General features: G+C 30.3%; 1 protein-coding gene across 1 annotated transcript; it reads left to right on the top strand.

Annotated features, from left to right (window-relative positions):
- The first annotated feature begins 4,361 nt into the window (after positions 1 to 4,361).
- On the top strand, positions 4,362 to 9,541 carry LOC129319954 (putative transcription factor bHLH041). The gene is made up of 8 exons (XM_054965065.1): positions 4,362 to 4,836; positions 4,956 to 5,081; positions 5,224 to 5,326; positions 5,431 to 5,445; positions 5,565 to 5,627; positions 5,728 to 6,435; positions 6,703 to 7,119; positions 9,223 to 9,541. Exons 1-8 carry the CDS (start codon positions 4,712 to 4,714, stop codon positions 9,289 to 9,291), a joined length of 1,626 nt encoding a protein of 541 aa, XP_054821040.1. The 5' UTR covers positions 4,362 to 4,711; the 3' UTR covers positions 9,292 to 9,541.
- The last annotated feature ends 6,282 nt before the right edge of the window (positions 9,542 to 15,823 follow it).

Genomic DNA, 15,823 nt, shown 5'->3' with positions numbered 1-15,823 from the left:
AATGAAAAAAAAAAAAAAAAAAGTGGGGGGCAACCATTTGAGTTTGGAGAAAGAGACAATTAATAAAAATAAAGGACATGTTCCCACTAAAAATAACGATAGATTTCCAAGAACCCGAACTTTTCAGAGTTGAAGTTTTTAATTATACATAGCTGTGGAACAACTGTGTTTAGAATTGTTTTACATTACGTTTGAATGGATAGATTTAAATTTAAAATTTTATATTTAAAATTCATAAATTTTAATTTTTTTATTTAAATGATATAAAAAATTTAAAATTATAATATCAAAATTCTTTGTTTGGATCTAAAATAAAATTTAAATTTTTTTTGAATTTAAAAGAAACTTGGAAAATGTCATCAATTCATTTTTAGTCAAAGTCAACAGTTTGAATGGTCAACTTCTATCGAGATTAGACTATCAAACCCAATCAACAACGATTGGGATGGGACAGTTGACTTCCATTAGGATCGGACTGACATGACTTCAGGGACTGGACGGCCAACTTCTGTTGGGACCAGATAGACAACAATTAATAGACCAGACAGCCAACTTCTATAGAAACTAGACTTATAGCGTAGACTGAGCTCAGAGGATCGACTTCCACAAGGATCAGACCGAAGTAGTGGCGGGGATCAAACGGCCGATTTTCACCAGGATCGAACAACTAACTTCCATAAGGACCGGGTTAATGACAACGATCGAGATCGGATAATCGACATCCACCGAGACCAAATCGACTATTGAGACCAGGATCGAACGATCGACTTCCATAAGGATCGGAATGGTGATGGTGATTGAGACAGCATGGCCGACTTCTACTAGGACCAAAATGATGGTGACAATCAGGACAGGACAGTTGACTTACATAAGAACTGAAACGGCAATAGTGACTTAGACGGGGCAGTCAACTTCTAAAAGGACCGAACTGACTGCTAAAACTAAGATAAGATGATCGACTTCTACCGAGATCGAACGATCAACTTCCATCAAGATTGGAGTTGGTGGAAGTAAGCCGTTAGATCTCGATCATAGCCGTTAGTTCAATCCGGTGAAAATCGACCATTAAGTCTAAGTGAAAGTCTGTCATCTTGTCCCAGTTATCATCGTCGGTCCAGTCCCCACGCAAGTGGGCCATTTAGTGCCTGTTGTCACTGTCAGTTCAATCCCAGTGAAAGTCAATCATCCCTTCCTAATCAACAGTGGCAGCTTGTTTCCATCAACTTCAATGATCTGTTTCAATTACCGTTGGTAGGTCGATCAAGCCTTCATGGATTTGAGTTAAATTATAAAAGAGATTGACTTAAAATTTGAAGTAATAGGATTTTAGAAAGAATTTCAAATCATAAAGAGATTGAAGTAGAACTTGAATTTAAATTTAGGTCAAATGCAAATGCATATATTTTTAATTACCCACTCAATGAATTTTGCTCAAATCCAAATCCAAATCTATATATATTCAAACATAGCATTAATATTTTTTATTTCATTACATGGCATTATAAGAAGGAGAAAATTTATGTACTTAACCTTTTATATTTAAAGTGTTTGTATTTAATTAAATCATGACATGTGAATCTTAATAATCTATAAAAGATTCACATGTCATAGCTTAATTGAATATAAATATATTAAATTTATAAGGCTAAATACATGAGTCTTGCCGTTATAAGAAATCGCTTTGTGTAATTTAGGAATATTTTGGTATTTGCATTTAATGTAACTATATATTTCAACTCCCCTAATTAGTTGAATCAAATGCCTCTTTAATATTAAGCCTATTGGTGATTAATTGCCAATTAATTTGTGCTCCTTTTGGTAATTCTTCAAAAATAATCAAACAACCCAAATCATGTTGTATATTTTGAACTTATTTGAATTGAGCTCAATTTGATAATAAGGTATCCAAAAAATTAATGCGTATATATGTTGGACCAAAATACTTATATTTAATTATTTAAATATGGATATTATCTAAAAATCATTTAAATTACCCAACAAATTAATGTGTATATTTTTTTCTGATTTTTTATTCATATTTTATTTTTAGTTATGTAAAATTATTTATTTACTAATTTTTTAAAAATTAAATATATAAATTGGCTAAAATAATATTTCAAACCCACACACGAACAAAAATCAATGAAATAGGTATTTAATATAAAAATTAATAAATCAATTAATATAATTTATGTTCATTTTTCTTTAAACTTTATTAATTTCAAAAAAAATATTTTTAAATTATTTATTTAAATACTATAATAATTAATTATTTAAATTTCCTTAAATTTGGGGAGAGAGTATACAATTTGATTATAAGGAAAAATTATAATTTTAATTTTCAACATAATTAAAAGTAAAAAATTAACTATTTAAAATTTTTAATGAAATATTTTTAATGGTGTTAAAAATTATACTAAAATATATGTTTTGAAAATATGAGTGAGATCCCTATAATTTTAATTAAATAGAAGGGAGGTTACAATATTTTATTCAAAAATTAATCAGCCGTCAAAGGATTAATTTTATAAATGCTTGTTAGATTCATTCAATTTAAAAAGTAAAATTACAGTCTGAACTTCGAAGACCTACCACTGGGAGCACGTGGGAAAGGTATTATTATTTTTTTAAAAAATAAATTAAAAAAAAAACATTTTGACTTTGAAAGAGCTCAAACTCTTCAAGGGTTGAGTAGTGTATCATTGTATTGTAGCCGACGAAGTGGCGTTTATAAATGTACACATAAATAAATATATTAATATATGTATGAAATTATGAATGGACCTATTCAACTGTGACAACTCTTCGTGAAACCACTCTAATTATTATAATAATGTAAGTTCAGGATTAAATTAAATAAGTCGAAATCTGAGGGATTATATGGCAGTTGAAACGAATATTATATCATGTCATATTCCACTCATGATTATCTATTTGTGTTTTTACATATTCCACGTATGAATTTTTTGTTTTTCCTGAATTACAAAAGTCAACATAGACATAGACATATATATAAATATATATACATATAGAATAAAATTTATAATATATTATATTATTTTATAGATTATTGATATTATAATTTGTTTTCAAACTTTATATAACTGTAACATATTTTTTACCAACTATACAGCTGTAATATTTAAGGAAATATATTTTTATATACTTCTTTCGTTAAAAAATATAAGATATTTTTAACTGAATTTTACCCTCCAATAAAGTAGTTACTTACTTTTTAACTAACCTTATCTTTTCATATTTACTCTATTAAACACCTTATAATAAATATAAAGTTATTATCAATAGGAACACTTAAAAAAAAGGCAATAATTATATATCAAAAGACTAAAAATGCTTTACATTTTTTAATATCCAATTTCTCAAAAAATACCTTATATTTTTTAACGGATGAAGTATATAATAAAAATATAATAATTTATATTATTTATAAGTCATAAATAATAATGTAACAATAATGATTATATAAATTAACTAAAGATATCAAGTTCCAACAATATGCAGCAACAATTATAAGTTAACTAAAGGACTTGAGTTCAAGTCCTGAGTATACAAATTCACAGCTAGAGTTATGCCTTTAAAAAAGTGTTTATAAGCTGCTGCCTAAATTAGTCTAGATCTTTTGGCCAAAAAAAAAAAATTTGTCTAGATCAAAAACATAAAATATTGGAGTGAAAGCAAAAGAAAAAAATGTTGCTAATTTCAAACTCCACCTCATATATACAAAAAGAAAAAGAAAAAGAAAAAGAAGACGACCAAAATGGTAAAAAAAAAAAAAAGTCTCCTAATATTTAACACTGATATATATTTTGAATTAAAACTCGAGATTACTGGTTAAGGCAGCACGTCTTCCTACCTGTCGAGATCTAGTGATCGGTAGTAACTAGTAAGACAATTTTTTATCCACATCTTTTTTTGGGCTAAGAGGTGAGGAGCGAGCCCAACAACAAAAAAAAAACGGAAACTTACAAGTAGCTTCCTCTCTTGACTAAAATTCAAAATTTTCAAGGCATGGACGAATGGACCTTTGACTCAATACTTTTCCCACCTTCCCCCTCCCTGCCTGGCTGACTGCTGTTTTCTCTCTCCTCTACTTTTCTCCTCTTTGTCATCTTTCTCCTCTCTCCCCATCATTTCATCTCCCCCCCCTCCCTCGCCTCGTTATATGTATAAGGTCACTGCTCCCTACAACTTTTCAAGCTCTCTCTCACTTACCAACAATTACCAGACAATTCTTCTCTCTCTCTCTCCCCCCCCCCCTCTCTGCTTTCTCATATCCAGGTGGGTCTTTTTTTTTTTTGGCTTCATTGGTTATTCAGTTCACATGTCCATCATCTCTTGTATTTTTTTCCACTAATTCCTATACTTTTCAAAACCCTTTGTGATCTGATCGTCCCATTCACACACACCACAATTAACCACCTTGAACTTTTCAATACCTTCAGAATTTTCATACACCCTCTCTCTTCATCCAGATTATACATACGCGGCCTGTCTCCCGCAACCACAGCAGACACACACACACACACAGTTTTTCTCCCTTATTTTTGTCAAATGAATATGTATCACATAAACCAAAGTATACTCCAATGACAACCAATATGAGAATCCTACCATTTTCTGATCATCTTACCTTGATGATGACAATTACAAAATACAAGTTTCCTTAGAATCGATCCATTTTCTTTTTTCCATGCACCGCATGGACACTGTCTTCTCCCTCCCCGAGTCAGCCAGGGCTAACTTTCTGCAGTCTATAATGCAGTCCTCAGGCTGCTCATACATTTGTCTTTGGTCCTATGATTCCCTCTTATCCAAGTATGTGCATATGTACAATGCATATATATCTATATCCTTTTGTTGTTGTTATTGTGTGTTTCCTTGATTATAGGTTTGTTTGTTTTTTATGGTTTGTTTGTTTTTTTGATTCTGTGCAGTCGTTTGCTGTGCTTGGATGGATTGTTCAATGTAAGAATCAACCAAGCGAGCACCTCTTTGGGGAGTGTAGCTCAAAGGCTTTTTGACCAATATAGGAGTTTAGTATTTGATGTCAATGATAATGAGTAATTCTCAATTTTCCCTTCTCTGTCAATAACTATGTGGTTCTGTGAGTGTGTTTCTGTGTGTGAGAGATGGAGAGAGTTAGGTATTATATTTATTTATTTGTAAAGTTATTCATGTGTTTTTTGTTTTTGTTTTATATAGCCGAATTCCAGGACTGGCCTTCAAGAACCGCAGCTACCTTGAGCTGCAGCAACCAGATCTTCTGAGACTGGCATGGACACAAATACAGGCACAATTTTATCAGGTAATTAATTATAGCTTTATGAGATGAGTGTTAATTAATCATTGTTTGAAGTTGTTTGGGCTAATTATAAGGTAACTAACCTTTTTTTATATATGTTTTCACAGGAAGCAAGGATTAAGGTTTGCTGTTTGAAGACTGAACTGAATATATATGAAAAAAAAAAAATGATTGCTGAGGTTAATTATGCAGAAAATTGAACCAACCTTCTAAAGCCATTGTTTTGTTGCCTTGTTCACAGACTGCTGTCTTCATGGGGTGTAACAATGGAGAAATGGAACTTGGGTTCCCAAACATGTCTCAAGTAAGTAAACCATTTCTGATATATATTTATATAAATCAGACAAATACGTCTGTCAGATATGCTCATGAACTTTGATAATTATTTAATTTGCTGTGTGCAGGATGATATTCAGACAGCACTTAGGAATTGGTTCCCAGATGAATTTTCCAGATTACAGTCATCATCAAATCCGCAGCCAAACATTGATCAGAGTCAGAACCCACCTTCATCATCATCTTCTTCCTTGAGATCACTCTCCCTATCTGCAGGAAGCCCTGAATACTCATCCCTCCTGTTCAACATTCCTGGATCTTCCCCTCATTTCCCTCAAGATCAATCCCTCACAGCTTCTTCTTCTAGCTCACACCAGCAAGTCTTCCAAGCACTGGCTCAATCCACAGCACAGAGCAGTACATTCCCAACACCAGAAGGTGAAAATGATGCTATGATGAGAGCAATCCTTCATGTCCTTTCTACTAATAATCCTCCTCCTTCTACTCCAACCTCTCTTCTTCATCAACCCCACCACCGTCAGAATTTGCCTGATTATATGGTTCGTCCTGATCAGACTAGTGCCTTCAAGAGGTACAGCCCCATTATCCCGCGGCCTTCATCCCAAATGGGACCAGATCAGCTGAGGCAAAGTCTCTTTAAAAGGTCATTGACGTTCTTTAGAGGCTTGAATTTCATGAGAATGAGAGAAAGTGTTCAAACAACAACTCGTCCCAGCAGTACACAGCTTCATCACATGATTTCAGAAAGAAGAAGACGTGAGAAGCTCAACGAGAACTTTCAAGCTCTTAGATCACTTCTTCCTCCTGGAACTAAGGTAACCAATTACATGTGTATATTTACAGCAAGAGGATTAATCATCTAATGGAAACGTATTGATCAGTGCTTGCTATTTTTAATAATGGAAACGTAATAGATAATAATTATTATGCCTCGATATCATATGGTTAGCTATTTTGAATGTCACGATCGAGTGACGCTAACTTCAACAGATATTTTCTCTTTCGAGCAAGTCATCAAGCAGCTTCCAGGGATTATATATATTTCAAAAGCCTAAGACAATATGAATATGGATTTGTTTCAGAAAGACAAAGCATCAATACTTACAACAGCGAAGGAAGCACTGACCTCTTTAATGGCGGAGATAGAAAAGCTTAGAGAGAGGAACAAGCAGTTGGAGGTGGCAGCAACATCATCATCATCATCATCAATGGCGGCTCGTCCGGTAGCGAAAGAAGCAAGTGATGATCATGAAATCTTCAATGAGAGGTTAAATGTCAGAATTTCACACGAACTATCAGAATCAAGCTCGTCGGAACAAGAGAGAATCGCAGATTTGGAAGTGACAGTGAGGGGACAAAGTTCTCAAGTCGATATTCTGATTCGATTACTGGAATTTTTGAAACAGGATCAAAATTTGAGCTTGATTTCCATGGAAGCTAACACTTATTTAGCTCACGCCAATTCCTTCAACCGAATCACAATAAGGCTAAGGGTTGAGGTATGTTCATTTTTACGTAAAAACCTCATGAAATTACAGTATAGAAAATTGATAAGAAAATGATAAAAAAATTAAATATTAATATAAAATATAAAACAAACCATTCCATCAATGGAATATTTTTCTGAAATTCCGCCTAATGCACATGAGTTCAACTAGTTAATATAGTAGTTCGTGAAATCAATTTGATTAAAATTAGTGCAGTAATAATTAATACTTTAGATGAGGACAGTTGCAACACATTTAATTTAATTATCTTCTCAATAGTTTTATTTTACATGCTAGTTGATTGTGCACATAATATATATATATTAAGACCTTGATCATGTTAGGCTCACACTTAGAAATTGTCAATATAACATGTGATTGTTTACTTTTTTTTTGGATTTTATATAAAATTTATAATAAGCCTTATTATATATAAACGCAACTATGCATATATAATATAATTCACCTCAAGTTTGATGTAATATATAAGAGAACATGTCTAGTTAGATGTATATCATATACTGTTTATATCATCCCAATTTATAAGGCTTTTTTTTTTATAAAATTATACATATAAATGATATTCATTAAATAGGAGTAGTTTAAAATCTTAAAATTTTTATAAACTTTCAAAACTATCATTTAGTAATAAGAGAGAGGAGGAAAGAAAATTTATTTAATTAGTGAAATAGTGAGGTGTAATGGTAAAATAATCATCATTTATAAAACTTTATTTTTTGTGTGCAAAATATCTTATTTTTTAAGACATCAAATATTACCTTAAAAATATTGACCAAGAATATAAATAGAACAAAAGGACCATCCATTAATAATTAATTAGCTCTAAAAACTACAAGTAAATAAATAGAAATTAAAATAAGTTTTGCAGTTGATTCAATGCTCACTTTAATAAACATGACATTATTTGTTTTTTTAAAAAAACTAAAATAACAAAAAATTATCAACGATGGTCCGATGATGTCCAAATATTACCCTACACCCTATTAAATGTATACAAAAATAAAATAATAATGAATTACATAATCATACCCTACATTTTTATTACCATATTTATTTCAAAAACTATAGTCGTCGGGAGAGGATCAGATGGGACCTTAAAGACAAATTGATATGTATAATACCTAGTTTGTTTCTAGAATACTAAAATGTGGCTATTAGGTTTAGAATAATACACACACACACATACAATGAATAGTTAATCAATTTAGGAAGGAGGTGAGAAAGTGCGAACATGGTAGTTTGGTTTTGGTTAGGTGGCGTGGTGCCGATAAGAAGAGTCACAATCAAGTTGATAAGATCCAAAACGCATAATAATTCAACCAAATATTCAAAAAGTGGATTCTTTTTTTCCCAGCCGTCAAATAAGAATAACCAATTAACAACCTTTGTGTATTTGGATCATTATAATGATTTCTTCCAGATTTTGACATGTGACGTGATTTGAGACTCAGATAATTATTACTTCTATTGAATGCAAAGACCTGCTTTTAACCCAAAAGGCCTTGATTATTTGTATTATTATTTTTTTTGTTGTTTATTTTTTAAAACAAAAAATAATCTCATACATAGTGTTATTAACTAATTCAGATTTAAATTAAGTATAGCTTCAATTAAACCAAAAAATAAAAACCTCTTATAACTTTGTTTAAGAAGTGATTTCTCATCACTCAACACCATATCCATGTTATTCTTAAATATTTTTAATTACATTATTAATGGTGGTATGCTTATAAGTTATAATTGCACTTGAATTTCTTTTTTTTATGTGATATTAAAAATAGGTCAATTGAATTGATAAATTGTTGAATCAATATTTTAACTAGTTCACCAAAATAATTTATTCATGATGATCTAATTAATTGTAGTTTGACTATAATTTTAATGATTAATTTTTAAATCAGCATCTTAACTAATTCAGTGACATGTTGGATTTTCAACAGTTTGATTTTTTGAAACTAAATGTGGGTCCATGGTATTATGCCAAATCTGTATGATAAATCATATAATTGTTCATGATCCATAGATATTTGCTTTTTATTATTTTTATGTGCTTGAATTTTTGACATCAAAAGCGAGATGTTTTGATTGCTGCAGGGAAGTGAATGGGACGAGTCTGCCTTCCAGGAAGCAGTGAGAAGGGTGGTTGCTGACCTGGCACAGTAACTTACATCTGGTCCAATAATCACATCCCACGTCATCAGTCATCTTCTATAACTTACTCCTCAATTTTTTTTTTATTTTTAAAACAGCAGTTTGCTAGAGATGGATTTTGAGGATTTATAATCGTTACCAATTAAATCAATCTTTATTAGATATTTATATATTATTAGTTGGGCTCTCAACCAAATCTAGGCATGTATTTATATTTTATTATCATTTTGTTCAAATAGGGAATAGATTCTTAATTATTAAATACATGTGTACCTTGTATTTCCATATATTCTGTGGGGGCGCTGCATTACGTTGACTCGAGTGGATGGGACCCACCGCTTTTCTTTTTGGAATGAGATGCTGTATTAATTTTATATATTTAATTAAATGAAATATTTTTTAATTCGAGCAAACGTGTAACCTGTCAGTGCTTATTATAAAACACATCCTAAAAAATGGATTAACATAAAATACTTCACTGAATATTAATTATATTTTTTTAATATTATTTTTATTTAAATTTATTAAATATGAGAAAAAAAATATAATGAGAGATTGAAAATTTTCTATTTGAATATAGATAACTCAATCATCTTTTTTATTATAATCAGACGATTAAAGGCATCTTATAAAAAAATACTGAAAAGAGTATTTTTTATAAAAAAATTAAAATTTTAAGTAACTTTTTTAAATTATAAAATAATTATCAATATCATGTGGTGTAAACCAGGGAGAGTATATCAGAGCAGCACCAAGGATATAGGATACTCTTTGTCCGAAGGTAAAAATAATTTCTCTTTTCATTTTAACTTATAAAATAATTTTAAAGGTATTTTATCATTTCAAAATATAAAATAATTTAAAAAAATTAAAATTTTATTAATGATAATTTTTTATTTTATAAAAAAATTAAAATAATATTGTAATATAATAATTAAGCTTGTATGAGCATTTTTGAAGATTTATAATTTTATTTTAAAAAAAATTAAATTTATAAAATATTATTATTAAATGTTATTAATATGTACTATAATTTTATCTGTTATAATTTGAGACACAGACAATATCATTAAAAACAAAACCAAGGTGTCATGTCATGTCCCCTGTTTTGACTGCTACTTAAGAAAGAGAATAATAGAGAGATTATTCAAATTCAATTATTCAAAGAAGGTCAAACTGTTTTTTAGTTTAAAAACTTAAAAGTCATTAAGGACCTTTCTATGGGTGCGTCAGTTTGTGGCCCTCATGCAATTCCACGTCATATATATATTTATATATTTAAGAGTTGCTTGGTTGATAATATAATTAACACAAATTGTGTCCTAAGTAGCCACACAGTGATTGGGACTCCTGTTGTTAGTCAATCAATTTTCTTTGTGGAAATTTCTAACTCTACTTTTCAGGCGGCGCGTTTGACTGCGCCTAATCAAACTTAACACACACAAAGGGCAAAACATATCTGTCCTCTTCAGGCTTGATAAGATTAAATTATACATTAATAAGTAGTGCTACTAATTAAGTGCTAAATAAAAAAAATAAATAAATTTCATTCAAATAGTTAAATGACAAATAAGTACTATTCAATGTGATAATTACTTTAAAATTTTTAGGAACTTATTTAAGATTTTTTTTGTGAATTATGTTTTTAACCCTAAACAAATTAATAAAAAGCATGGAAAGATAAAGTCTCTGGTATATGAAAACTAGTTGTTATTACATGATTAAATTGAAGATCAACTATATTATTAATACTTAAACTGAAGTTAATTACTAAGATAAAATTGTTAATATAGAAAACATATTTGTTATTGTATAATTAAATTAACAATCAATATAACCCCTAATTCTCCTCTAGCCAACCCTGTAACAATGCTTGCTCTAGACTCATTTTTTTTAACTTGAAGGCCACAGGTAGATCATGTAATTGACAAGATGAGTCATGTCAGCGTATAAGATATTACAACAACTAGGCGGTGGGATATCGAAGATACGAATACATAAATTGTTGGTGTAAGCTAGATGATATAACCAATCAGCACATTTGTTTGCCTCCCTGAAAGTGTGATCGAACGTGATTGTCCAATCTCGCATAGTGAGATCTCTGATTCTATTAATAATAGCAGTGAGTGGGTGGATAATAGAGAACTCATTATAGATTAGCGAGAGAGTTTCTGTAGAGTCAATGTAGATATTAACTTTCTCGAACTTCTCAACATAGCAAATGTTAAAACCTTCCAGGATGCCCATAAGTTCGGTAGCTGTACTTAGGTAATAATCATGGTATTTGAAATAACTTTTGATCCAATTTCCTTAGTTGTTTTGGATAAGACCCCCGCATTTAGCTACATCGTGAATGTTGATGGAGCCATTAGTATTCAATCTAACCCAACCTCCAGACTCATTTTACTATGACAATGAATAGTTGAGGCTCGAAATTAACTAATGGCTCCTTCTCGGCTTTTATACCCTAGAACGAATTGCTTTGCTTCCTAATAAACCATAACTTAATTAATTTTGTACTATTTTTAAAAATACATAATACTGGCCATTGGTTAATAGGTAGGATTTTGTTGATGACCCATTTTGTCCTCAAGTCAATAGTGAGATGTCCCAATTACTCACGGTTAAAAGAGTGCATGCCTCATGTACAACCCTACATATGGGTTGAAGCAGGCTAACTTAGATGGTCAGTGTATGGTTTATCGAGCTGCTTGAGTTCATCTGCCTGTTAACTTCAACTTTGTGAGGCTGGGTTTTATCCTTGGATTCAAACCGTGCTTCCCTTCATTTTCTCCCTGTTTTGAAAATTATCTCTCCTATCTCATTTAATTCTTCTTTGACCAACTACTCATCCTTTTGTTGTTCTAAATCAACGGCATAAATGCTAAAGCCCTCTCATCATTGGCTGGAGCTATTCTAGGGCATTCGATTAGTGTACGTTCTTGAGTTGCTTAAGTCTCCTTGGTTTCTTGCTTTAATGGTTTCTCCTTGAGTCTCTTCATTTGAAACGTACAGCGTAAATGCATTTATTGCTTCATCGGTAACTATAAGTCTATGTTTGTCACTCAATTTTAATAGTGTGAATCTTTTAACCCTTTGATATCAGCGGCATTGTCTTGACCTCAACGGTCGTCGATAACCCCTATTCCTCACTTGTTGTAAGAAACTATATCTCTTTCTCTTTCCCTCTTACTCTCTTTACCCTGACTTCCCTAAAATAATTTATCCAAGTGGATACTATAAGCTCTTATTTAGATCTTACATTCTATAATATTATAACCTTTGGTGAGACATGTGGCCTTTTACTCATACTCTAATAGCTCAAATGCTTCTTATATTACATATATAGGTAAATGGAATTGTTGACAAGTCAGTGAGGTTGGAAGGGTCACGACCTATTTTGAAACTAAGTTTGCATTTAATCAATCTGTGGAGTAATTGGCTATTAATGGAGTGCTTATCTTGGATGCTCTTGCCAATAGCCTAGTTGGGAAGTGGTATGCTTATTCGTATATTAAGCTTTATTTAAGTGAAAAAAATGGTATGTTCCTAAGCTTATTTTCTTTCTTTTTATTTTGAGTTTGTTTTTATGTGTCACTAAATCACTATACTTAAGTTTCCTATTATTGCTTTTGATGGAAAAAGTTTTTTTTTCCTTTTCTCTTTTTTATTTGCTAAAATGTTTTGGTGTTCAATTGGGACCTTTTGAAAATTTTCAGTCTCTTTGCTTTCATCTTTAATGTGTGCAATTATGTTAGAACAACTCAATTTTTGGATCAAAGCTTCCTTTATTTCAAGCATGTATTACTTGTCAAATTGTAAATTGGGTAGAACAAGGTTGTCAAAGCAATAGAATTGAGATGCCTATCGAGGGTGTATTGTGCATTTTGCAGACAACCACTCCTACTTTTCTAATGTCTCTTCTTCTTTTCATTTTTTCACATGATTCTACTCAATAAACACCTTAACTGTAAGTATTACAACAGCTATAATTATTAAAATTTGTGTCAGATTTCTATGCTAGAATGCTCATTTCTTTCATTTCATTGGTAGCTTACTTATTCAAATCAAAAGTAATGGTCCCTACTATCTGCATCCTATAAATTGCCATATATATTCTGTTCCAACTTATAATTCTTTTTTTTTGTGATAATATTATCTCTTTTTCCGTGCTCATTTTTTGTGGCAACTTTTGTCAATTAAAAGATTAAGTTATACAAATCTCAAAAGTTTGTAACCTCAAGGAAAGTGCATGGTTGTGATTATTTTAATTAATTAAGAGGATTTCACATGAATACATTACCTTTCATTTTATTCATTGATTGTCTCTATGTCCAACTATACTTTGAGATTTATTGTTATATACCTCTTATTTTATAAGGAGTATTACTATTATGATAACCTTTGTAATATTTCCCCCTTCATGTAAATCTTTATCTTTTTGTTGATCTTATTCTTATATGTTCAAGTCCATGAGTAACTCTTTTTTTCAAACATAAATGGTTAGGGCGTTTGTCTTATTAGTTGACATTTGTTTTATATTTTGTTGCATATGTCAATATAACACATGTTTGAAAATTTAGGTTATGTATAAAAAATTAAAAGAAAGATCAAATTTAAAAAAAATAGTTATTATCTAATTTAATTTTAAAAATCAACAACAATTACTTATAACTGATAGACTTCCAACTATTTCAATAGGCTTAGTGGAAGAAATTTTTCTTATTGTAATTTGTACCCACATTAAAGTGTAATGCTTAGTTGTTACTGTTTTAATGTATTTTGAGTTTTCCTTGTACTTCACTTACCCTTATGCATTTCCAAGTTTAATTCTCAAGAGTTTATTATTTTCAATTTTGAATTTCCCTCTCATTGCTCATAGATTCTCAATTATTTTTCAAATTCTTTAATATATCTTCTACATGCTTATTGTTATGTCAACTTTGTGAAAATATTGCAATTTGTAAGATCTCATGTGATCTGTTTTACCTTTTTGTACAACCTACACTTACATGTCAGTTTTGTGGGAGTTTATGGTAGTTGACTTTGATTTTACCTTGAGTTACTTTTAGCTAAACTTCTTCACTTTTTATTTTATTAGTTATCATTTGTTAATTCATTTTTCTATGTCAGTTGCAATATGGCAACATATAATCTACCATAATAGTGTCAAAACACTCCCTTCAACTTTGAAAAAACTTCCCCTGTACGTGATCGATCTTCGGCAACAATGAGTAGTCATGTCCTTTGTGTTTTCTTTTGTAAGGTTATTGATATAGTGTGATGATTTTCTAATAAAGTCACATAAGGTGCCTCCTTTGTTGTGCACTATGATGACATTTCTTTTAATACTATGTTGAATTGATTTCCTTTATTTATATAAAAAAACTCAAAATATATAGCTACTCAAAGTTACCATTGTGTGGTGATTACATTGAAGGGATTTTGAGATTGAATGTTGAAGGGATTGTAGTGATCATGTTTTGTTGCTGTTAAAATAGGAGCTATTTTTGTAACTCGACCCTTCTTTTGATATGTTTGCAAGGTCAATTTTAATTGTACAAGTTTGTTCAGTGATTATGCTATGTCAAGTTTAGGGAGAGGAAAATGAGATAAGAAGTTGAGTAGTATTTACTCATGTTGTAATAGTATGGGTGCCAATGTTTTTCAATTTACCGAACATTGATATATTATTAATTACTAATCATGTTTTACTTAAAATGTGATTTTGTGATAGTTTTTACTCTCATGCAATGTATGAGAGTTAGAATCTAGTTATGTTTTATATATTAATAACTTTATTTTTGTTATTAACAACACTAGTTTTGGTATAATAACTATGCTTTTTATCATTTTGATTAGAGTTAGAAATATAATTTCACAAAAAAATGATGTTAGATGTATCCTTAAGGACTTCAAAGTGATTATCGCATTTCATGGTATTCGTTTGTCACGCCGATCTTGATGGGATTTATTTGTCAATTTTTCAATAAAAATCCGCTACCTTATAAAAATTTTGAAATCTTAAAAATATAAGTATAGTTTTTAAGGAAAAATTATTTCAACTAGATAAGTATGTTGATAGATGATACTACTGTCTGTCATTTTTTTGATCGGGAATTATAATATGTTAATATGTGAAAACACACTACGTTATGAAGCATTAACACTTGAAAAAAATAAACCCACTTGTATTTGATATGTCTCTAATACTAAACACGAGAAATATTTAGATAGATTAAGTATATCACATTATTTATAGTCTGTTTAATAAAATACTCTAAGTAATTTAAATAAATCTTCTGTGATATTTTTAAATTAATTTTATTTTTATAACAAAATACACATTTAATTTCTTACCATTTCTCTCTCTACTTTATTAATATCAAAATTAATTTATATTTAAGGTCATCAAAATGTTATATTTTTATTGGACAGATCACAAATGATGTAATGTACCTGATTTACTTAATATTTCTCTACAATACACTTCCTTTTTCAATATACATATCACATCCTCAACCATTTATATTAACGTAAAAAC

The sequence above is a fragment of the Prosopis cineraria genome, unplaced genomic scaffold (assembly GCF_029017545.1).
Source record: "Prosopis cineraria cultivar Desert tree isolate PC_DT_omini unplaced genomic scaffold, ASM2901754v1 PC9, whole genome shotgun sequence".
Lineage (NCBI taxonomy): Eukaryota > Viridiplantae > Streptophyta > Magnoliopsida > Fabales > Fabaceae > Prosopis > Prosopis cineraria.
The sequence above is the reverse complement of the archived record's forward strand: the minus strand, read 5'-3'. Positions and strand labels throughout refer to the sequence as shown.

Excerpts from the sequence above, each read along its gene's own strand:
- LOC129319954 (XM_054965065.1), top strand. The coding sequence starts at position 4,712 with ATGCACCGCATGGACACTGTCTTCTCCCTCCCCGAGTCAGCCAGGGCT. Across the intron at positions 4,837-4,955 it reads TATGATTCCCTCTTATCCAA|TCGTTTGCTGTGCTTGGATG; the intron begins GTATGTGCATAT and ends GATTCTGTGCAG. Across the intron at positions 5,628-5,727 it reads GGTTCCCAAACATGTCTCAA|GATGATATTCAGACAGCACT; the intron begins GTAAGTAAACCA and ends TGCTGTGTGCAG.